The 24,968-nt window shown below is 41.2% G+C and overlaps 1 protein-coding gene across 1 annotated transcript in view; it reads left to right on the forward strand.

The window, feature by feature from the left end:
• FNDC3B (fibronectin type III domain containing 3B) overlaps positions 1-24,968 on the forward strand; it is a 209,189-nt gene that overhangs the window by 111,408 nt on the left and 72,813 nt on the right. The window contains exons 6-7 of the mRNA XM_042798938.1: positions 1,224-1,517; positions 22,430-22,488. Coding sequence (XP_042654872.1) covers positions 1,224-1,517; positions 22,430-22,488 — 353 coding nt within the window. The remainder of the gene's footprint in view (positions 1-1,223; positions 1,518-22,429; positions 22,489-24,968) is intronic.

Here is a 24,968-nt window from a genome sequence, read left to right on the forward strand (position 1 = left end):
CCAAGAAGCCGATTCGACTTAAAAGTTAAAAAGAATTTTTAACATCTGTAACACTGAAATAATTGAAGTGGTGAATATTGTACTGCTGAGTATTAATCTACTGTTTCCCATTTGCTGTACAATGTCTTATAAATAAAACAAAAATTGCATTTTTTTGTTGCATGCTGGTTTTAGACAGCTAGTTGCTGTGAGAATACGAACAGAGTCATGTAGCTAGATAAGGAAAGATGAAGACTAAGACACAGCAAACTAGCAAAGCAAAAATCTGGTTAGCTGAAACAACTTGGAAAATTATAATACAGTGTATATATGGCAATCTCAATTTACAAGGCTTCAAATGGCTGCATAGGATGTTTGCCTCAGAAGTTTGTATGATAACTTCTGAATGGATGTAAATAAAAAAATGAAGAATATATCAAGTATCAATTGGGTTTTTTCTAACAAAGGCAAAACTTGTTTTGGCCATTAATTTGTTCAAGCTTCAGACTCAAAGTGGAACGTAAAAAGGAAGACTGAACTATAGAGAAAAGTAGAAAATATTCTGATTCCTGCAAGCTGACCTGCCTTAGGTTAGAGATAGTCATTCTTGGAGAGAGGAAGTGGGGATTGTATTTAATGAAGTTTATCTGAAATCTAGATATGATATTGATAATATTTCTTTAAGCTTTTTTTAGTCAGTTCTATTTACCCAAAACTTCCACTTCATGCTGCACTTCTCTCCTTAGGCAGGCACAGTTGACGCCGTTGTAAAGTCTGTTTATGCTAGGAAATTAAATTGCATGTAATCAATGATGGCAGCTTGAAACCAGGGCATTCTCAGTTTACTCTATCCAGTCAGGCCCTGGGGAAGAAACTGCTAAATTACTGTGATCTTATGAAGGCTTTCTCCTAAATATCAGTCTCCCTGGATTTTTGCTTGAAATCTGTGTCCTCGAAACACAAAGGCTGAAAAGGGAGGGGAAAAACTATCACCCTAATTGCTGTATTTTACACACTCATTCAAAGAGTTATGAAATCCTATGCTCTAGCAGTGGAGCACACTTAATACAGTAGCACCATCAGTCCTCCTGAAAAGATTTCTTTAAAAACAAACAAACAAAAAAATTGGTGTGTTGTAAAATCTGCCTCCAGGAAAATCTGGAGATGGTCAGGAATTTGGTTTTCTGAAAAAATTCAGTGATTTTGTTGTTCTGAATTACTGTGGGTGAATTCTTTCGTTTCAGAAATCATACCACTGTATGGGATGTCCAGCTACATTACCAGGGAAGATCAGTACAGCAAACCACAGCACAAAAAACTCAAAGACAGGCAGATTGATCGCCAAAACCGTCTGAATAGTCCTCCTTCATCCATCTACAAAAGCCATATAGGCAGCTGCACAACTGTATATAATGGTTATGCAAAGAGCCACAATGGAGCAAGCAGCGGAGGCGGCGGCGGCGGGGGGGCTCCGGCAGTAAAGAAACTGGAGCGCAGAGCAAGAAGCAGCCCAAAGTCCAATGAACAAGACCCACATGGTAAAGACAGTTTTATTTATTTTTAATTCCTTTTTATTGCACCTTTCCAGCTTATGACTGCCTTTATATGGATCTAGTAACTATGCCAAAAAACACTACCACCCACACATAAAGACAGTGTTAATACAGTGTGAACTTAAATATAAGTGTTGAACTTGCTATACCATATTTGTTTTGTAAGATGAACCAGTTGCCTCCCCATCTTTCATGACTGCTCCCTGGTAGATGCAGCATCATTCTCTTTTTATCTGTTGGAAACAGAAAATGCATTTTATGGGCAAGTTCCTCGTTTTATTTTGCTTTTCATACAGGCATCTTGGCACTTCACAAAAATCCTTAAGGACAATTGAGCTATAACCAAAACCTGACTGCTAGGTATCACTACTTTGAATCTCCTAGGTAAATATAGGAAACTTATTAGGAAGTTTAGAGGTGATGGCTGAAAAAACAAGTATGTTTTTGTCAGAGTTCAGTGGAAGTATGATTCATTGAAACAGAAGAAATTTGACGAGAAATTGCTTAATCTTAGCCATTGGAATTTGTGGTCAAATAAATCTCTCTACTTTTGAAAGGATTTTTTTTCAGCTTTTTCAGAGGCTTCTCATTTGAAAAATTGGAGCTTTACAATAAAACATTAAGTTATTCATCTAGTCAAACTTATTTATCACAAGCCATTTTGCACATAGCCAATTCTACCTAAATTTAGCTCAGTAACTTGTTATAATCCATTATATTTTTCAGCCTTTCTTTGCCTGTCTCTGCTGACTTCTGGCTGAACTAACTCCTATGTAGTAAGCAAGCTTATACCCAGCACGTCTAGGATATTTATAATGTAGTGCACTTTGAAATATCTTGTGTGAATGTATGCATACAACATAGGTTTTCCATTATCTGTATGTTGTGTATATTTATTTGGCTGTGTGCTTTTACTTGTGAGATGTAACTGAAATAAATATTCATGAAAAGTAACTTCATTGATAGCCAAAGGGGAAAAAATTGCTGCCGTTGTGTTAAGGAATGAGGATTTGCAGCCGTGCTTTGGGGTCTTTAGAACTGGCAAGGAGCTGTATTTGCTAATGCTTTAATCCAAGAAAATGAATCACTGCATTAGAGTTCCTGATTATTTCTTGTCAATCAGCCTATACAACCTTTAATGTTTTTATTTATGTTTAGCTATATATTTTTTTACTGTAGTCTGTGGTAGAATACGAGGTGTTTGGAATCACCTGCATGAAAAACCTGGAATAAAGTATAGTCTTAACTGCTAAATTGCACAATATAGCTTCAGCAGGTACTAAGTCAGCCTGGATGATCACTTTTAAAATAATCTAGACTTAATTTAAAAATATCTAATTTAAGGGTTTCTTTCAACCCTTGTGTAGGTCTAATTTTTTCTCTTGGAGTAGTATGCAGTGCTCCAGCTGAAGATCATGAGTGCTGTTAAAATGCCAAGAAAATCAGTGAAGTCAGGGCTATGGCACGTCCAGTCTGTCAACCAGAGAGCACCTTAAAACTGGGAATCAGAAATGATGGAGTCTTCCTCCAAATGGTGGAAATTGTTCATAACAGGAGACCATGCAAATAAGCGTCAGTTGTCCCACCCTCCTCATAAATCCAACTCGCTGGTGTTTTAAGTTCTGCATCTGTTTTCAGAGATGGCAGCTCAGGAGTCGCTGTCAGACTGCTCTACAGCAAAGTCCATGGCTAAAGCAGGAATAGGAGAAAATTTCTCATATTAAAAGAGAAAAAAAATACTGTAGACTCAAATGTGAACTTTTTCACATCAAAGTCTATTGTTATAGTCATACGTGTATGCCTATATGCAAATTTCTGCAGAAAGGTTGTTAGGTTTTTAACGGCTCTCACCTAACAAAGCCCTAAAATAAGTTCCCACTTGGTATTTATAAGCTTCTAGTCATAGCTGCTGTTTTATATTTACCTTCTCTGTTTCTTCTTGAATTATTAGGGGATTTATTGATTGATACCTGACTAATATGGCTATATATGTAATTGGGGTAAGAGTTAAAAGCAATCTGGAAACAGTTGGTAATTTTGATTCACGCTGCTAAGTTGGCAGTGTGTATAGAGTAGACAAGAAAAAGAATGTGTCAGAAGCAATAAGCAGCAAAGCCATTTAAACTTACATGTTTTGTGGATGTGTATCGGTTCAAGCCTGTGAGTAGTTAAAAATTCGATGGTCCTGTGTGGCAGCTTCCAAAATTCTGGAATAGCCTGGAAAAACTATTTTATATATATATATAAAAAAAATACGTAGAGAATAAGAGTCTTTATTTAGAAGACCACTTTGCCAAAAACCTCTTAAGAGGCAAGTGGGAATGTATGAATTTAGAGTAAAACCCAGAGCGAGGTGAAGAGCTGGAACCGATGGGTTCATTTGCATGAATTTCTTAATTGAGATTTTGATGTCTTCTGTAGCATGTCATTCCATATCTGGTTGGAGGGGCGTGTGTGTTCATGCAGTGGTAGCTGGCGTGCTTATTTAGGGGTGTTTGGGTGTCAGAGCAATCCAGTGATCCAGCTCCTGGCAAGCTGCTGTCACCGGCACCGCCGCGCTGCCTGCCGGGGAGCGGAGCTTCGGGAGCCCTGGAGCAGCCCCTTGCACAGCCAAAATCCTGGCTGCCCCAGAAAACAGCGTGCAGCAGCGTGTAGGGCTGCAGCAGGACATAGAGATTCTCTTCCTTAGGGATCTTGGATCTGCTCCCTTGCTCCTTGTTACTTGGTAGTTATTTCTTTGAGGGGTGCGTTGCTCCTTAGTACTTCCAAGCAGTCTCTGCTATGATGAGGTTGTTGCAGTGTACTGTAAGAATAATATTCAATAAAATGTTCAGTGTACAATACAAGGACAACTCTGCTTTCTTCCCCTGAAAAGGTATGACATAAACCACAGAACATGAGATACTTAAGTTAACAATGTACTTCTCCATCAAAATATATACTCATTGCACATATTGTGCCTGTGACATTTGAGTAGGTGCTCAAGGAAAATTCTGCTATGTCTCAATAACTTAGTGCTTCTTTCCAATAGTAAAAGAACCAGGGGTTTTCCAAAAAGCTTCTTGAGCACTGATAGAAGAAGTGGGGTGAGATAACATCAACAATAGTACCAAAATAAAGTAAGTAAATGACTCTGGAGTACTTTCGGTTCAATCACCTCTCCAGTTGTGGAACCTGCATGTGCTCCTCTATACCACCCTGTGCTCTGTACAGCGTGGTGGTACATTAATAATATGTTGGTGCTTCTATTATATACCCTTATCCCAGGCTGGCCCTATAACATAGCATCAGGACCTCTTTTTAGTAGGGAAATTACAATTTCAGATTGGTGATTTAAGTGCATTCCCTCTGGCCTTTTCCACATTGTGTCTGTATGTCTGGAGGTACACTTGTAAATAAAGATTTCTAGTTTTGCTGGTGCTGGAAATATGCCATTTTAAGGCAAAAAAAAAGGAAGATGATGGCTTATTGTCTGAAAAGTTAGCAACCATTCTAAGCATTTGTTGTGATAGGATGGATGGTGTCTTGTATAGGGAGAAGACTTGGAGGTGTGACATAGAGATTCTGATTTAAAATCCATGCAGTAGCTTTCCAGCAGAGCTGTTTTAAAAACTGAATGGGAAAGGAGGGAGCAAGGTTGCTTTTCTGTGTTTTTTTTGAAGGGGAGGTGGGGGGGAGTTGTGTGGGGGATTTTTTTTGTTGGTTTATTTTTGTGTTGGTTTTGGTTTTTTGCTTTTTGGTTTTTGTTTTTTTTTTTTTAAAAAAAAGGAGCCTTGCCATGTAAAAAGAGCTGTAAGCGGAAATCCTGTCCCATTCATGCTGTCCTTTATGAATTTCAGTCTGAGTCACTTCCTTCTCATACACTCAGTGGTTCACTTCTTGGTCATGTAGTGATCTGGTCATTTGAGAAGTTCTGTGTGTGGCTGCAAGGACTGTGGGAACATAAGTAGTTTTGAGCATTCTTACAATGCTTTCGCCTATTTGTTAATAAAACATCTTTTTTTCCTTCAAATCAGATAAAGTCTTTTTTTTTTTTTTTTTTTTTTTTAATCCTTATTCAAGTTTGAAGAACCTAAGATAGCCAAAACTAAAACACTTCAAATGGGTAAGAGTCGAAAGCAGGAGATGGATTGTTATGTGCATCCTGTCCAGGAGCTGGGTGGGTGCTGGGAACTGGGTGCCAGAATAAACAGACCTCGCTCGGGCAGGGAGGCAGCTCGAGGGGAGTCACATGCACCTTTATGTGAGCGTTCTGTAAAGCATATTTTTTTTTGGGGGGGGGTGGGGGGGGGGGGATTTGAGAAGATTTGGCCCTACTTGGTCAGAGCAGGAGCCTGCAAGCCCAGCCCTGTCCTGGGTACCGGTCCCTGCTCTCCCACCAGCACCCAGACCTGCCGGGCACGACAGAGGGTTTAGTCCCTTCAGCACCCACTTGTTGACCTGTTGTTTGAGAACCTGTCTCGATCTTTTGGGAACTGGCTGATGTCATTTGCCTCTTCCTGAGTTGCAGAAAAGCAGACTTGCTTTTCAGCTGCCCAAAGCGGTGCCCAAATGCTGACGTGGTATCTAATTCCCTGAGCAGCAGGTTTCTTGCATGTGGAGTTGGCATGCTTTATGTATGACGAAGGGAGAAAAAAGATTGGAATTATTTAATAGTTCAAGCGGTTGTAGTAGACTATAGATAGATCATAAGCGTTTGTAGTACCATTGTCATATCTGTACAACCGGCTTGAACACTCAAAGATGTTGCTTTCCTGTCATTGAGGATTTGTAGATCTGATTTTGGGCACTGAAGCAGCCTTTGGGTACTCCCAAGGGTGAAAACCATTTCCTTCATATTCCTGCCTGCATTGCTGATGGACAATTCTCAGGAGATGTGTGTAGCTCTGTGTGCTCATTTCTTTGATGTGAATGGGTCAGGAACACATGAAAAGTGGGCTTAGCAAGAGAACTTTCTAACTATGGTGGTTTTACTTTGAAAACATTTTAAAGGGACTGAACTCAGCAAAACAGATGTTCTGAGATTAAGAAGTTGACTGGTGTGGCTGTCTGGGCTGATGCTAGCAAGAACTAGTACCAGCAAGTATCCCTGAGCTGTGTGGGGTGGGCTCTGCAGGCTCTTAGTACATGATGCAGAGTGGATGCCAACATATGGAAAAATAGAGCTGACACTTCCTTGATACAACCGTAGACCATTCTCTCTCTCTCCTCTTTGTAACATTTAAATATATTTAGGAAAAGTGGGGGTTTTGCTATTTTTGTTTTGTAATTGTATCAAGTTTTTTTTTTAATCCAGAGCCTGTGAATTAAAGGGAAATTGTGGGAGCTGTGATTCAATGCAGACAGGAACCAGGCAAAGTTCCTCTACTTACTCATTCTAGATCCTGTCAATTCTTTTCTATTTTGGTCCCGAATCTGTTTTGCAACCTTATTGGGCCATATATGTATCTTTACCTGTATATACTATAGATTTAAAAGCACTTTAGAGAGTAGTTTCATGACTTTTGGTCCATGTAAGCAGAGAGGCTGAGAAACACTATGGCAATATATGTAACTTTTATGTTCTTTGAGCCAGGAACTGATTATTTGGTACACATTAATAAAGACTTTTGTTACACCACAGTAGAAATGTTCTGCGGACACAGTTTGTCATCAATGGTTTTTCTGCTGACATACAAAATACCCCTATGTAAGTGCAACTTCCCTGGTTTCCCTAAATGTATTTGCTTCTATAAAATAAGGAGATTTAACAAGATTGTCTCCTGAAGACAACCTGTCAAAACTGACAGAGTGATTTTATTAGTAACATGACAAAAACCACTCTGAAGACTAAAATACATCTGTCAGGCTATGTGAATTTAGTATTATACTAAGTAATGAAATGTGAAACATAATATTTACTGGAAACAGAGACGTGTTGAATCTCGTGAGTATAGATCAGTATCACCTATGAAATCTGAATAGTATTACTGTTCCTACTTCATTTTTTAAATAGTTTTAGCAAATTATACTGCTTGGCTGAATTGTTTAGACCTATATCTAATTAGAAATATATATTGTGTGTTGGGTGCATGCTGTTTCTAATTTTTAATAAGTGAGAGGAAATAGGATGCATTAATTTGGGCACTAGTCTGAACTTGAGAAACCACAATTAATTTGTGACACCAGGGAATTTCCAGTGTGATATGCTCGTGCCTCAACCTTATCTCTCACATCATGACTGATCTTGTGGTTTTGTTTGTTTCTATTTGAAAATATTCCTACTCTTTAAACATTCTTTATCTTTGGTATTTTCTCTACAATAATAGGCTGTGAAATTGTTCATCCAGGCAGAAAATAAAATAGTTATGAGTTTCAAATACTTCCGATGTTAACATGCTGGGAGTATACCTTTGTGTACCAGAGTCAACTCCATTAGCTGGGCCATGTGGATTCTTTGCCAGAGATTATTTTGCCTAATAGTCACATAAAGTAACTGCTTAAGCGAGCTCTCTGTAGGCTGATGAATATATTAGAAACATATTGATATTATGCAGAGTTCAAGCAAAGTACATTCCCAAGTTCATGTCAATCTGTATGCATATAAGAATTTCTCCAGACCAGGCTTAATTTATGTCTTAGCAATTCTTTTTACTGGAGACAAGATGTATATCCAGCATCACCGAGGAAGATGCTGTGCTGAGGGAGAGAAACAAATCCCTGTTTCCTCTGCTGTCTTGAAACTTGACTTGCATCACAGGGCTTCGAAGAAGAAAAGTAAAAGCTAAATCTCGTAAGGAAGCCGATAGTCCTGAAGATCACGTCTGTGCCCAGTGCTAACGTACTTGCCTCCCTCAGCCGTTGCTCTGCCCAGCCCCAAACCCAGCGGTGTTTTGTTTTGAGCTGCCTGTGGGTAGTTCCTTCTAATGCATCCTCAACAGCTCTTTCCCAGAAGTCCACTGTGTGCAAAATAATTTCCGGGAATTTACAAGCCTATGAAAGTTTGTCTGCATGTGAAATGTTGGGAGCGTGGAGATATTTTCCTGCTGCATCCATACTGCAGGAACAAACCCAAAGTTTAGGAGAAGCCTGAATGCCATGGCAGTTCAACCTTCTTTCACACCCCAGTGCTTCGTTCTGGCAGAAGGCTGTTTGGTGCTTCATTAGCAGAGAGCTCTGCAAACTGGGGAGGCTGGAGCAGGGAAAAAGGAGATATTCACGCTCTATTTTTATGCACTTATCTTGAAAGACTGAAGAACCAGCTTCATAACTTAGGCACCAGAAGTTGTTGATAAGAGATTCTCTTCAACTAAAAGGGAGCATCAGCCCTTAATTCCACGATATTCTCCCATCTTCAATCTCACCTGCTTTTAAAGGTGAACGTAAATATGTCAAACTTGGCATCATGCAGACTTTTTGTAACTGGAAACGCAAAGAAAACATCAAGGTCACTGTGGATACATGTCCTCTGGTGTGGTTATAGGCTGCCCTCCTGGGCACCCACAGCTCTGAGACATAAATGGGACAGAATGGGTGACCACAATTCGGTTGCATTTCTCAGCCTCATCACAGAAGCTCGGACAAAATAAACCTCATTTGAAGCTCCCTAATCTTCGTAAGTGTGCTAGCTGACTAGGAACACAGCTCCAAGCCCACACAGGAAAGTGTAGGGCAAATCTAGTAAAGACTGGGGAAATCTTCATCCAGGGCTCTCATTTGACCTTAGTGGTGACTTAAAAACCCTTTTGATGGTGACTGAATTTTTTCCCTAAGGCCTTTTTTCACAATCCTGATCAACCCCTGTAGACTCTCATATTCCTTCTTCTCATCTGCCTTCATCCCTCCCTTGTCTCATATTGCCAGCAGGATCTCTTTGGCGGGGGGAGCTGGATAAGCTATCTGCTCCATGATTTATCAGGAAGTTGGTGCTGGATGACGTAAGGCACAACCTCTTCCCCCCGAGGATCTTCGTATTATCTCAAGAATTCGCAGCTTCTGCTGCAACTGACAGTCAAATCCAGAAGACTGAAATCTGAGTCTTTTTCCTAGCAGTTTACTTAATTTATAGATATCCAACCAACAGAAAAAAGCCATACCAAGCACATTTTCATCCTGATTAAATGCTCAGTGGTTAAGTCCCTGTGTTGGGGAGAGGAGTTACACAAAGGTCTCAGAGCTTCAGAGCAAGATAAACAGTATATTCTCACCAGTTAAGAGGAGATAACGTGGACCACCGGCAAAGGAAGGGAACCATGTTTCCCTTATTTGGCAACATCTGGGCCACTGAGCCAGAAGGGAGAGTATTTATAGTGAAGAGGTAGAACGTTTCCTCCCTCTGGAGTATAAAAAATAAAACACCTTTAAGTCTAATAATTTAATGCGCAACCCTTATTTGTCTACCCAGATGTTCTGAACAATATCTGTCTGTATATTCATCTGGATTTGCAAAGGCGGTGAAATGAAACTTCATGTCCCACTGAAGTTAATGGGATTTGTTTACCTAACTCTCTTAGGCTGTACTTCAAAACCCATTAGTTACTCTTCCTTTTTTTGAGGAAGGGTGGAATTTGATTTCAGAAGTTGTTGTGACCTTCAGTATATTTTCTCTTATGGGGGGGGGTGCGGAGAAAACCCTTTATTTTTAGAAATGCAGGGTGATCCTTTGAGTATTGAAATTAACAGAAGGGATAGACATACTTCTAAAATGAAGCAGCCATTTAAATTTTCTCCAAGGTTTATTATAAAACATTTTGTCCTGAAGCTTGTGTGTGTGTTTGTTTTCTTTTTTTTTTTTTCTGTAAGGATCTGTGCTTAGAAGCAGCTCCTTTGATTTACCATGATTCATTTGACTTCTGCCCGAATTTTATCTCCACAATGAAATTCAGATCAAATTGAAATTCCTGTAATTTTGCTGAAGCCTTCCCGGTAAGCTGTAATCAGGTGGATATTTCTGTGAAATTTTAAATATTTGGAAAGATTCTCAGTGGCAAAACTGATGTGCAAATATCGGAGGTTGTATATTGCCATCGTCCCATACAGGACTGCTAATTGCACAGGGAGTTCTTCCAGCTCACTAGTAGTTAATTGGTACAGACATTATAGATCAGCACTTTTAAACACTCTTGAGTGCACTCTGCACATCGCAGGGCACCGATAGCATCACATCAGCCTTTTTTTACTTTTGCATTGTGGGAATTTAGCTTTATTAAATGTACTGTTTAATATAATTCTAGCTCAGATAGTCATAGTTATCATTCAGACTTAACTGCAAAACAAGTTAGGCTGGGATTAGTCAGGTAAGTTGATTGTCATCTGTCACAAGGAAGATAACTTATTTCTGTTCTGCTGTCAATCTATAGGTATTTGGGTTGATTTAAAGAGGGGAGTGAAAGCTCTTCATCTTTCCCATCTCAGAGCTGTAGTGCCTGGGCTGAGTGGAAAGAAAAAAAATGTTCTTTCTTTTCCTGGACTACTCGGACTTCCCCCACCACTCGTTGCAATTGGATTATCTCATAGTTTTCATCTGGAAAGAGGTCAGTAATTTACATTGGTAACAAAAAAACTGAGCTGGGAGTCATTCAAAAAATACCATGACTCTGCAGCCATTCACTAGGTTGACAGTGAAAAATCCCAGTGCAGGCTCCATGCAAAAATCTTTCTATTTCAAACATTATAATTTGGAGTTGTTGGGTTTTTTTCTTCTTAAGAACAGACTTTTTCTGTAGAGTCTAACCTCTTTTAAAAACATGCAGATAGTGTAAGTAGTGCCTAGAAATAAAATTTCTGCTTTAATGTAAATGTTAAGACAAAATCAAGAACAGTGAAAAGATGACACATTTTCTGTGTTTGCCCTGCTTTAGAGAAAGTATTCCCCACTTACCATCTCATAAAGAATGCATAGCTCCCTCTGTTCCTGGAAGTGAAATAGTGTTTATCACTAAAACCAAAGCACTTTTCATTACCCATGGTGAAATCTAAAGACGACATTTCTCCATTAATTTGTTCTTTGATTCAAGCAAGGCTGAGGAGTTGTGGTTGAGGGCAAAAATTGGCTTATAGTTGATTTTTTAAAGTAGCTTAGACTATAATGGGCAGCCTTATGCCTTTGCTCTGGGGTAGTGTTCTGCTGCCTTCATACTGTAGCAAACTCAGTGGCTTTATGAGGTTCATTGCCAGGGAGGTTGTTAATTTTGGCTAAGGAGCTCCGTTTAATCCCGACCAAGTTTGGAGCTCCTATGGAGTCTGTTTTGGCTGTGCTGTCTGATTGTTTTCCTGTGCAAATATGCAGTTTTGCAGGTTATTGTGCTAGTTTTGTGTTTGATCAGGAAAATGCTATTATTGTGTGTAATGGGCAGATTATCAAAGGCTTTTATTGGCCATTTTTCGTATGGTCATAGTTTTGAAGGTCAAGAAAAAGTAAGTTTTATTTTGGGCTCAATACTGATGCCATTGTCCCCCTGCATTGGAGAGAGTATTTCAGAGAAAAATTATTTTCTGATTGGCATGGAGCAGCAGTCACAGGATTTAAAACTCTAGGCTGGTGACACTGGAGAGTTGTAATAATCTGTGTTTGATGGACAGGCCTTGTGCTTTCCACCTCAATTCTTAGAGGGTGCAGGGATCACCGCTGCCATGGGAGGACCTGCTGTGGCTGTCTCACCAAAGACTGATAGAGACAAAACCGTGCCCCTGCCTTCTGCTGCTTCTGAAGCTGGTGGTGGGATGCAATGGAGCCGTCGGTGACCCAGCTGGGAAGAGAAGACTGATTTTTGGTGCTGTCAAACTTGCGCTTTTCACCAGCGTAAGGAGAAGTGGCGAGACCCCTTTCACTGTTTGTGCTTGTGGCGCTCAGGCTCTCGCTTCGCCTGGCAGCTGAGAGTCAGTCGCCCTGATTGAAGGGAGCCTTTTTTTTCCGAGAGGAAATCTTGCCTCTGTAAATGCCAGATAATGTCATTTCACAGCTGGCATCAGACGACCTTTTGAGTCGCTATTGAGGCCTTTCCCGTTGGAAGGAGCGTGGGCACCTTGGCTGCCTCCCCTCCTGCCTTGGGCTGGAGAGACCTGTAGGGCTTTTATGGCCGTGTCACTTGTGGCAGCCTGGGGTCGTAATAAAATAGGAAGGTGGTGATCTTTGTAGAAGTTACTTCTCTTGAATGACCGCTTGGTTCATCAGACTTGGAGGGCTGCTGGAGGCTGCTGTGCCGGATTGTACCCTGGCTCTTGAATACCAGCAAAGGCTGGATGGACAGATGGTCACAGACTAAAGTGACAGGGAATGAGGAGAACCAAGAGTGGGAAAGCATGAGGCAGTACACAAATAAATGAAAGGAATTAAGGGTAAGGCAATGCGATGCATCCCTACTGTTGTAGAAAATTGTGAGAGGTTTCAAGAACTTCCTTGTATCTAGGAAAAGATTAGCGTTTGCTGGCAAAGTTTGTTTCAGGAATGAAACATCAGATTTTTACATGGAAAGTGGGAGTCAGGAGCTGCAGGAAAACTTTAGGAGGGCCTTTCAGCCTTCTTGTTAAATAAAATAAATTTCTTGTTGCTAGAAATGAAAGGCATTAATGCCAACTGCAGGTAGACTGTTTATAAACTGGAAGAATAGGTAGCAAAATGTTTTGCAAAGATCTGTCAAATATATGTAGCTCATATAAATCCAGCCAAATCAGAAATGACAGAGAAAAGGAAGAAAGCCAAGAAAGAGAGATAATACTTTTTTAAAAGCAAGGAAACACAAATAATTTCACATCACATTATAACAGTTCTCTCAGCAGTGCTTAAGCGCACCTTCCTGCACCTTCAACAAGGTGCAGGAAGGGACAATGATTGACTAAAATGATTCCTTAATTGGAAAGGATTCATTGTGCATCTTTTTTTAACAATTTACTTCAGTCTTACAGTATCACACTCAGTGAACTGCAGAGGGCTAGGGGATAGTGATATCTAATGCTCGTATGGAAGGGGCAAGATGAGAGTAGAAAATGTTATTTTTGAAGTCTGCCTGTATGATCTGCCTAGTGAGTTATGGTGTTGAGCTGCTGCTCCTTCTGGTGCAAATTCAGTGTTCAGCCCATGGAGCAGAGCTGTACATCCCTCCTGGGCCAAAAGGTGGACCTGCTCTATCTCTAAGCTGATAAGGGTAATGCTTTAGATCAGTCCTGGGAGACAAGATTTTTAGCCACAAAGATTCAACCTTTTTAATAGCTGTCACACATTTGAGGTTTGCCAGCACAAGGAGGCATTACCACGTAGCGTATCGCCGACCTGTCTCGCACTCGTGGATGCCTGCCTGCTCAAACAGGAGTTTTGTCTATGGCAACACAACTGAGAGCAGTGCTTTGAAATTGCAGCCCATAGCATTGAAATGATACTAATAAAAATCAGCATAATTTTAAATAGTTACTCTTGGTTATATCCTCTTGGTTACTCTTGATTCATACTTTTGTATGAATCAGCTGCACCATTTTTAAAAGTGTACTTGACAAAAAGATGGAGGGGTGGCCACTGCCTGTGGCAGCCTGCTAGTCAGCCCTTGTTTATCTGCAAAGCTTTTGCTCTCTTCTCAAATCCGTGTAGCGTGCCAGCTGCTGTGACAAAATAGCAAAAGGGAAGCTGCCGAAAAAAAGTTAAAAATTGTTTTGATACAGAAAATAAGGTAAAGCAAGTCAAAAGCATAAAAGAGAGCACTCCAAGCAGAGGTCCTGTGTGGAAGCAGTTTGTTGTTCCAGCAGATTCAGCTTGGGCTTTCTGTGTTTGTGTGGGTTATGTCATTGTTTAATTTGGTGTTCCTTCAAAACCAGCCAGCTGCAGCCATATGCAGCGCATTGCCTCTGTTATCTTCTTTGTGAGATGTACAAAGCGCTTTCTTAAGATGTAAAATGTATGTGATAGAAATGGGGGGTTGCTGTATTTTACTAAGAAAGCCCTTTTCTGCCTTCTAATGGACCAACTGCGTGTTCACAGTAGGAATTCACTCAGATCTTTAGCCAATAAAGTAGGAGTTGTTATTGCTGTCTTCCAGCAGTAGCAGCAAAGAAGCAGAGAAAAACAAACCCAACATGTCACTTAGACTCCGTTTGTCCCTTGCATCCAGCATTTCATTTCCCTTGTTAGGTTACTACTGATCTTATTTTCCTTGCTCCATCCCAACGAAAAGTACACATCAAAACAATACGGGGGGACAGGGAGGATTGAATGCACTTACATTTTTTTAACCCCCCCCATATTTAGCAGAATTGACTTAATTACATATATGAGTGCTTCCACATCTACTTGATGTGGAAACATCAGATACTTATCCGTGCAATAGCAAATACCTTTTCTTAAAGAAGGATGTCTTGAAGCAGAGTGACAAACCATATGATGTGAATTTGCACTCCAGGTATTTTGGAGTATCCTGCCCCCTTGACAGGAGGATACTGAAGCAGCCAAGGTAGAACTGCCAGGTTAATAGATATGGACTATGGCCAGGACATCTTCGAAACATGTGATTAAGTTAATACCTAAAATAGAGTGATGATGAGACAAACAAGTCAGTTATCCTTTCCTTGAAGTCCCAGTGAGTCAGGATGGCTAAAGATTGTTATTTTTTTTCTTATTGGAGATCTGAAAATGTAAGTTTCTGGGGTTTATGCAGGGTTTTTGTTTTGTTTGCCTTCAGTCATTTAGGGAGTGGCTTGATTTTTTTGCCACCTGCTTATGATTTGGTCTTTAAGGTTAGATACTGAAAGACAAGCTCATAAACATCATGTAAGGCATTTTATCAGGAGAATTTGAATAGCAACATTGGAAGGCTCTGCAAAATGGAAAACAGGCGAGATGTTCATGCATAGCAATTTTTTAAGAATAAGAAGTTGAATAACATCGTTCTCTCTACCTTGAACATGGGAGCTGCAGTTGTATTTTACCACTAGTGTTTTTATTAGCTTTCACGTAATTAGCAGAAATTTTAAATATCTGATATTTAGAAATCTCATCCAGATATTCATAGGCTTAATTAGTAGTCTTCCTTGGTGTATATTTTAGCATGGTGTGGTCAACTGTTTTGAATATAAATATTTCTTTCACAAGTTCTTGATTCTGAAGAGCTCCCCAGTTTTACCAGCTGTAGAAGTGGTGCTGGGAAGAGTTACGTAAAGTACCGTGTGTTCAGCATGACACTGGATTTGATCTTCTCAGTATTACCTCTGTTAGCCAGCTCACAGCCCTGCAGTTCATCAGTGACCCTGCCCTGCGCTGGATTGCCTTCCTGACAAACTGGAAAGATGCATCAAACCGGGTTAGGCAGGAATCCGTCCTATCTCTAATTTTATTCAACATTTTCATTGAGGACTTGGAGGATGGAGTAAAAATTGATGCTTACCAAGTTATAATCCATATCAGGCTCTGATAGGGTTGAGAGTGCTTGGTGGGCTAAGGGGAAGGGAAGGAGGGCAAGACAGGGAGGAGAGCTCAAATGGCCTTGAAAGAAAAAGTTTTATCAAGACAAGAGCAAAGTACTACATTTCAGCCAGTCCTTCTCAAACCTGACTTTTTTTCCATATGCTAGTTCTACACAGTAGTTCTGGGGAGGTGTATTAGATTACAAAAACCAAAAGTCAAGTTACTCTGTATACAAAGACAAGAAGAAACCTCAAAACAAGCTCTACAGAAGGGTATGTCACACCTTAGTTGGTGCTGCTTAAGGGCCTTGGCTGGAGTGGGGTGGCCAGGGCTGCTACTGCACCTTCAGAAGGCTGGAGACCAATTTAAAAAGCATACCAGAGGAGAGCAGTGAGTGAGATCTGTGATTTGGTAAATACAGTTATGGAAGAAATGAGCTTGCTTGGTTTAAAGAGAAAAAACGCCTTCAGGTGGGTGAAAGGTTCCAACAAAGAAAGTGGTGATGAACTCACCTGCAATGGGTGTGCAGGAAAGAAGTGGGAAGTTTAAGGTGCAGCAGGGAAAGCTGAGGGGGTCATCCTCCCAGCGATGAGGAGAGTTAGATACTGTGGTAGATTGCCTCGCTGAGGAATTTTTGAGATCGCCACGAATGTGGGGTGGAAGGTTGTTTATTTAATTTCTATTTATTTTTTGAAAAACGGAGTAGGCAGACGCCTCCGAGGAATGGTTCGGGTAGAGGTGCCCGTGTTTCAGAGTAGGAGGATGGGCTCAATGACGGTGTCGCATCCCCCTCCGGTCCTGCTTTCTGTGACTCAGCTGCAGCATGGCATCTGCAGTTTTAGGTTGGTTCTTGTACAAGGAGGTTGTTAATGTATATTCCTACGATTTTCTGAAACAAAAAAGTCTGTATATGTTCTCTGTGTCTTAAGCTTTGACACAAGCAGGCAGTTCACAAAGGGGCTGGGTTGTGTTTTGAAGAGTTCGTTTTCTTGCGGGCTGTAGGTTGTGCTGTACGTGACTGATAAAAGATCTTTCCTAGCATTAAAGCCGGTCACAGCCCCAATAAATCTGGAACAAATTCTGAGAAAGCATGTCATGTTATGACTGGCATATCTATGAGCATGGAGCTATGCTTGAGAATTAGACTAAAAGTTTGCAAAGTGCTAGTGCTGATGTCATTCCCTTGGAATGGAAAGGCTGTTGAAACAGTAAATACTTTCTGTGGCCAGAAGCTAAGTCTTGAGCTGGACCTTTTCCTCTCTGCAAAGGAAAGAATGCAGAACAAACCTAAAATGTGTATTTGCAATGGGAAAATCTTAATTAGTTTTAGAGCTTTTCACTATTTCAAACCATTTACATACACAGCTGCTGTTCATGCAAACATGAAAAGTATTCATGGAAATTTCAAACTTACCTTGAAATGACAAGTGGTTTTTTTTTCCTGTTTTTTAAAGCTTTGCTTGGTGTTCAAAAGTATGGTTGGAAAGGTCTGAAAATCATATCTGTACTGTACGTGCAGAAAGGAACATAGGCGCAGGCTAATAGTAGCATATAATAAAAGGCTTTAGTTCAGCAAGACTTAACACTGAAACTGTTAGCATCAAACAGCTGCTGGGAAAGCATTTATTTTTTAGGGGCATTTACTCTTGGTTGTATCTGTGGAGTTTTGGTTATGACCCAAAACTCTGAAAAAAGAGAGATGACCAAAATACAAACTTAAGATGTGGTCCAGATCTTACAGCTGGCTTCTCTGCTATGAAAGGATAGTCTGAAACATTGGATCCCAATGACCTGCAGCCTGGGAAGGAGAACCTAACGCTGTAGTTTGGGACGGCTAGAATATCTCTTAGACACAGAGATCTACAGGGTAACTCAGATTTTTGTACTGTCCCTCAGAGGACCCCACTGAGCATTCACAAGGAATTCCTCCCCACCCCCAGCTTCCTCCTAGGAGCAAGAGTTTTGCCACAGCAGATGTGGGGAACAGATGTTGAGAGGAAAAGTTATAATGGGACAATGACCTGAAGTGTTAGTTGGGCTCTTCCTTGACGTGACTGAAGGTCTGTTCTGATGGCAAGGGAAGAAAGCGGCACGTGTCCCCTGCCTGCCTCTGCAAACCCTGGTGTTCATGTCGGGGGGTTGACATCCACAGCTTTTATGTGTTTGTGTCAGATACTCAGTGCTGGATCAGCTGGGAAAGAGAGAGGAAGGGACAAAGTTTTAAAAGCAAATCAGCTGTCATATTTCTGAATTTTGATCTCCTGTTTGACATCAAAGCTTCCCTTTTGCTTCCTCCTGTTGTTCCCCACCTTTCCACCACTGCATCTGTGATGTCTGGGAGACACTCAGGCTCCTCATCCTTAAATGCACCAGTGAGCTAATCTAGTAGAATAGTCCTCAGTGGCTGAAGATGAACAATAAGAGTGAGCTTGGACAAAAAAAGCTTTTCACCATTTCTCTATTATCAGCGTAGAATATATAAGGTGTTTTTTTTTCTTCTCTATCATTTTCTATTTCAGAAGGATTTCTGCTCTTTGTTGGCTTGTGTTCTGGGTTGAGTGAGTGGTGTTTTTTTGGTGGCAGGGGAGGGGGCTATCGGGGCGGCCCCCTGTGAGAAGCTTCTCGAAGCTCCCCCAGCTCCAAGCCAGCTCCACTTCTGTTTGGGAAATCGAGCCCATCGGCTGGGAGGAATTCATGTCAGAGAAAGTTTGTGCAGGACTGTCTCCTGTGAGAGGGGGACCACGATAGAGCAGGAGGAACAAGTTCCAGACACTCCCCTCACCGAAGATAAGGGGGCAGGGAATGGGGGGTGCAGAGCTGACTGCACCCCCCATTCCCTGCCCCTGCGCCCCTGGGGGAGGAGGTAGAGACATTGGGAGCAGAGCTGAGCCCGGGAAGAAGGGAGGGGTGGGGGGAAGGTGTTCTCAAGATGTGGCAATGCTTCTCACTGTCCTACTCTGTTATGTGTTGTTAGTGTCTGTAATAAATGTATGTTTTTTTTCTTCCCCTAACGAGTCTGCCTTTTGCTCGTGATCATAAAAGGGGGATTTTTTCCCCATCCCAGTCCTATCTCGAACCCCAAGCCTGGCTCTCTGTCCCTTCTCATTGCCAGAGGGGAAGGGAGAGAGAGGTGCTGCATTGTGGTTGGCTGCCAACCAGGCCCAAACCACGACAGTTTTGGAGAAAGATGAAACATTAAGTTGATATTTAATGTGTTATGAGAGAGGTTGACAGGTAAGGCCAACTTCCCTACTGAGGGAGGCATTCAGGACAGGTCTCATTCTCCTTAGCTTAGTCTATCATAAGAGACTATGAATAGTTATGTTTATTACTGAAAGGAGACCAATCATCAGTAGAAGCCTGAAATTTTTTTATGGCTCTTGAAATGGGAAACTAAGTATTTGAAATACTATAAGAAGGTGCCAATTCTGTGAGCTACTTTCTCTCCCCAACACGATGGCTTCAGTTCTCTCCAGTTGTTCTGTGGGGCAGTTTTGCACTGTTTTTTTTTGTAGCTTTCAGAGAGATTGGGCTTGATGACCTTTCTTGAGGTTTCCTTCCAACCTGACTTATTCTCTGATGGTATTACAGACATCACTTGTGCATATTTATTGCTTTCTGTCTTTAGTTTTACATTTGCTCTATTTTCACAGGGCATTCCCTGTTATTCACGGGGGTTTTTGGGTTTGAATTCAGTGCAGGGCTCAAAGGCACACACCGTCCTTTCCATGTGGCACAGTAACTTCAAACCTTGTCATGAAAGGGCACTTCTTACTCTAGACTTTTCTTTCTTTGCTGTTGTTCTTGTAAAATGATTGACAGCACTAGCCAGTCAGCGACATGGGGCACATCGGCTCTGCACGCGCGAAGTGGTCGGTGTGTGTGCCGCGTGTGCCAGTGGTGCCTTGCACCTTCCTGGTCTCACCTGTGAATGCTCAGTGTTCAGCGTGGGGGATATCTGACCTAGCTGGTCAGCATCTGTGCATCATCTGATACTTATTATTCTTCAGAATATGTGATGCAGTGCCGATTTATATATGTATTATTCATCAACTTTAAGTTCTTAATGTTTTTTCACTCACATTGTCACCTTAGGTCTGTGTGTGTCCCATTCCCTCTCTCCCTCTCCCCAGAATCTTTGAAGATTTCTCTTCTTGCACCTCCAGTTTATCTCTGTAAACTCTTGGTGACATAAATATTCACATTGTCCACATAAATGTCCACATGCCCTTAATAATGGAAAGCTACAGTGTGTCTGGTACTCAGAGCCTTCGCCTTGTGAACAAGCTACATCTTTGGGGAGCTAACATAAAAATTTCCAAGGTAGGGATTCTTCGTTGAGAAGTCGAGTGTACTTTTTTTCCAGTTATTTATTTGCTGGGTATACCCAGCTGCCCTAGGTCTTAAAGTCAGTTCCTGTATGTGGAGCAGTTTGAACCTTCAGCCATGACCTGCAAGGGTAACTTAGTTACTGTACAAAGTGATTGTTTTTCACAGCAGAGGGAACTGAGATTTCTTTGGGCTTCGGGGTTTATTTTCCTCTCCTGCTTAGTGTGGCACAGATAGCATCCTTTCTAGAAAGCAGAGAGAGGCAAGAAAATTCAGTCCACATGTTTGGGATTTAAGGTTGAGAATGATTCACTCTTAGCTTCTGGGGGTTGTAATTAAGGGTGACATAATAACTATAAACTTTCAATAAAATAGTAGCAGCATTTTTGTTACACTCTGTAGCTGCAGAAGCTGCTTCTGATTAGCATCTCTTCGAGATAAGCCTACAGGACCTCCGCAGTTTCCAGATCTGGATCCAGGCTTTTGTGGTGCAGTCCTACTTCTGTACTGATGCTGAAGGGAACCCTGAATTCTGAAACAGCTAAAATTTTGATGACATTTTCACTTGGATCAGCATCTCAACCTTTTCCTTGGCCATTTTACTCTATCTGTGTAGTTTTCAAGTCACTATTTTCTTATGCTGGCTAAATCCTGCCAGTTTATATACTTTATAATGTACTCTGAGGGTTATCTGCTATGGAAAAAAACAATCATGCTATCTTCCCCTTCTCCTGAGTTATTACTACTTCTTTGTTTTCCAAGTGGCTGAGACTAAAAGGAATCCAGGAATGCACAGAGCAGGAGATCTGTCAGTCCCACTCCACACCAAGGTGCATACTTGTAGGGAGAGATGGGCATTTACACTGGAGTTCTGCCATTAGCATTCAGCCAATTCCATTTTTTGGCAGCTGAGCACATGGAATTTTTAAAAAGATGATGTACATTTTTAAAGCAGGTCACAGACAAAAATAAAGACACATTCTTGGTCTACAAGAAGTAGGTCAGGCTTTGGGGGAATCATTTGCGAAAGCTGTTGATCTAATCTTACCAGTTTTTATTAATATTTTTTCCTTTCTATGCCAAATTTATATGCTTTTTATAAAGAGGTCCTGCTCGTTTTGCTTTAGGTGCAATGTATTCTTCTGCTCTGATAAGCAAACTTTTTACATTAACATCTTAAAAAAAAAAAAAAAAAAAAGACAAAAAGACCCCAGAAAAAAATATGTTCCTAGTTTTCCATTAGAGAATACTGTAGTGGAAAGTGAGGCCTCTCTGTGTTGCAGTCCAAAAGGAATAAAGCTGCTTTGTGTCACCTCATTACTCTAAGCTGATGTTTTACCTCAGGACTTTGAGAGGGGAGGATGGGGGGGAAGGCTGATTCCACTGTTCAGATGATCACCTCTGCAACACCTTCTGTGCCCAATTAATTCGGCTAATTTCGGGGAAGTATTTCACACCCTGCCCTGTGATAATGCCGCGTAGCCCCTGCAAGAGCTGCTGTACCAAGCACAAGGCCTGGGGAGGGAGGATGGATTTCTGCTAGTCAGGCATCCGAATTAGCCTGGCACGGCTTTAGTACCTTAATAGTTGAAGGCGGCTGTTGGAAGAGCTCCGACCATTGAGCGGTGTCTGCATTTAAGGACAGGCAGCTGTAGGTGTGTGCCAGGGCTCGCGGCACAGCCAGGCTGGGCTTTCCCTGCACGGGGGCACGAAGGAGGTTTGTCCTCTCGGGTGGCCCGGTACTCCAGCGAGCAGGCAGGTAGCCCAGCTCGACAGCCAGTGGAGTAAGGATGTGTTCGGTTAACAAACCAGGACGAGGTTCAGCAGGAATTAAACTGTAGAAACCCCTCGGCTTCCTCCACAGCCGAGCTTTGGAAAGAGGATGTTTTTGCTCTGTGAAAGCAAATCCCAATTAACAACATTGTTTGTGGAGGATACTGCTACAAATAATCTCAGCGTTCAGAATATCTGCAGTTACTGGAAGTTTCGTTCCCTTATTTTTCTCTTGTATAAGATTTTAAATATTAATCCGTGTAACTGCATACCATAGATTCACATGAACAAAACAGCGGATGCTCATGTACAGGTAGTATCTGTATCTCTCCTGTTTACAAATCCCTGAGGAATTAGTGACATGGCTGACGTTTTTGTTTAATATTAGTCATTTATTTTTCTTCCTATTTCCCCATTCTCTATTTTACAGAATTTGATTCAGAAACAAAAAGGGTTCAAGACATTCTTTCTGGAATGGAGAAACCACAGGTATGTGATCTCAAATTACCACACACATGCACAAAATAGCAAATGTGATAAGTAGATTTGTGTCACAGCATACTGGTGATTTCACAGGGGAGCACGTCTGAATTTTTTCGTAGTAGATTGTTGCTGCTGTATATATATATAAATCATTTTGCTGAGGTATAAAATTGAAGAATCTTTAATGTTTGTGGACACTGCCCACTGCAGGATTCACACCAGTTGCCTGTTTCCAGAGGACAACTCCCAGTATTCATACTGTGGTGGGGAACCCAGTGCACTGAGGTGATTTACGTAGCTCCTACCCCCTCTTCCCTGGGTTTCATTTTATCTGTCATGAGCCATATTTGTCTGTAATCATGATTAAATTAAGCAAATTCTATTATTCAATGGCAATTACTGTATTCTACATTGGTCTGAGACATAAAAGCACGTTAATTATAATGGAATTGGATCACCATGTAAATAACTGTAATGCTGGGTGTGACCACAGTCAGGTAAGGTTATTAATAAGTCCGGTTGTAAGCCCTTTGAATGTGATGTTTTACTAGTTTGGTGTGTCAAAGGAAAACCAGCAGAGTGTTGTGGATTTAAATGGGCAGTCCAAGCAAGCACTTGAAGACGCAGTCACCAGGCAGAGGGAGATTTGGGAGTTTGATCATCTTTGTTCTGTCAGGGCTCAGACCTTTCTGTGTCCAGCTGGAAAGCTAGTGAACAAATAAGCAAATTAAAAAAAAATAAGAACAGTTGGAAAGCTTATCTAAAGTCTGGGTTCAACAGTAGCTGACAGAGGCTGCTATAAAGAATCTCAGCAGTGGGAGCATGGAGGGGTGGCTATTCCTTAGCTGCAGAAGTGTCAGAGCTCAGGGAGAGGCGGGCATGAGCACAGGCTGAGTTTTATTTTTAGGTTCTGTTCTCTTGGATGCTTTTATTCTGAGTAAATACAAAAGGTGTTTGGTTTTAAGTTGCTCAGTCAGTAGGTGTTGGATCCTGGTGTCATGGCATCTACAAGAGCAGGTTCAAGGCCAGCCAGGATCTATATCAGACCTGCAGAGATGATAAATGCCAGGAGCTACAGCCCAAGTCTGTTTTCAAGAAGTAAAGTTTCTTTATTTCATGTGGAAACAAGTGATGATACTAAACTGAAGTATTGAGAGAAGCGTTTCTGGAGATCACAAGGGGAGAAAGTGCAGTTAGCACAAAATTAGACTAGTTTATTGTACAGAGTGAGTCAATATTTTTGTACCAAGAACTACCTGAATGTTGCTCATCTTGTAAAAAGCCACAGCTAGATGCCTTTTACAAAGATCCGGGGAGCTGATATGAAAAATGTATCGTTTCATGCTTAGCTTCTCTCCTTATAGAGAATATAGAGATAAGTATATATATATGTAGAGAAAATACAGAGATAGATATATAGTATATAGAGGTAAATACATAGTATATAGAGGTAGTTGATCAGTTTGCAGGATTCTGAACTGTGCACAGTCAGATTTATGGTAACCAGAGCATTTAAAGCAGGGGGGGAGCAAAAAACTAAAAATAGGTAAAAATAATTTTCCTTGAATCATTTCAAAAATAGGAACCTTTTTTGAGGGGAAAGAAAAAATCTAAGCCACGGCAAATGCTAGTTCAATAATAATGACATTTAGTGAGAAGATGCTGGGGATTACCTATTGTTCTCCTGTAACTTTGACATTTGTGAATAATTAAACTCATAGAAGTCTCACAAACCATTAATTGCTATGAACGATTGTATGTGTGCATAGTCAGTATTACATCTGATAGACATATATCATATTATGCATAAATAGTCTGCTGGGCATTATTTCTTGGTGAGCTTTATGCATACATGAATGAAAAATAACAAAGTGTCGAAAACCAGTTGTGTAGAAAGAAATGACGCAGTTCAAAAGGAAGGGCCCAGAGCAGTGAGGCAGTGGCACGTGGAGTGATGCTCTGCAGCACGTGGCCTTGGTGTGTGCAAGCGAGCAGCTCCTCCGCCCGCCGTGGGGAAGCCGGCGGAAGGGATCAGCCCTCTCAGTAACTCCGCAGCCGTAGCATCGCTTGGAGCCGTACTCACTCACCTTTCAGAGTACAAAATATACACGCTTTTTAAGTTAATAGTTGATAAAAAGTCTGGTTTCAATAACAGATGTTGTTACCTGTTGGAGAGACGTGCAGCCAAACTGTGAATTTACTCATAGTTTCATCCCTTTGACGGCAAAAATTTTAAAAGAAGCTTTTTCCTTTTTTTCTCCCCAAATTTTTATTTAAACCGAAATATATTTTTAATTTGCATTACCACAGACAATGTAAGCATTCTATAAAGCAAGTACCTGGGTGAGGGAAGGGAAACTCGATTCTGGGTGTCTGAAGTGGCGGGGGGCAGCGTCGCTGCGTGTGACGGCGTGGCTGCCGGGCAGCTCGGGGGGACATCACCTCCCGTGGGGAAACGCCGCAGGTCCGTGGGGTCGGAGCTCAAA

Source organism: Tyto alba, unplaced genomic scaffold (assembly GCF_018691265.1).
Source record: "Tyto alba isolate M040663 unplaced genomic scaffold, T.alba_DEE_v4.0 Super-Scaffold_10, whole genome shotgun sequence".
Taxonomy (NCBI): domain Eukaryota; kingdom Metazoa; phylum Chordata; class Aves; order Strigiformes; family Tytonidae; genus Tyto; species Tyto alba.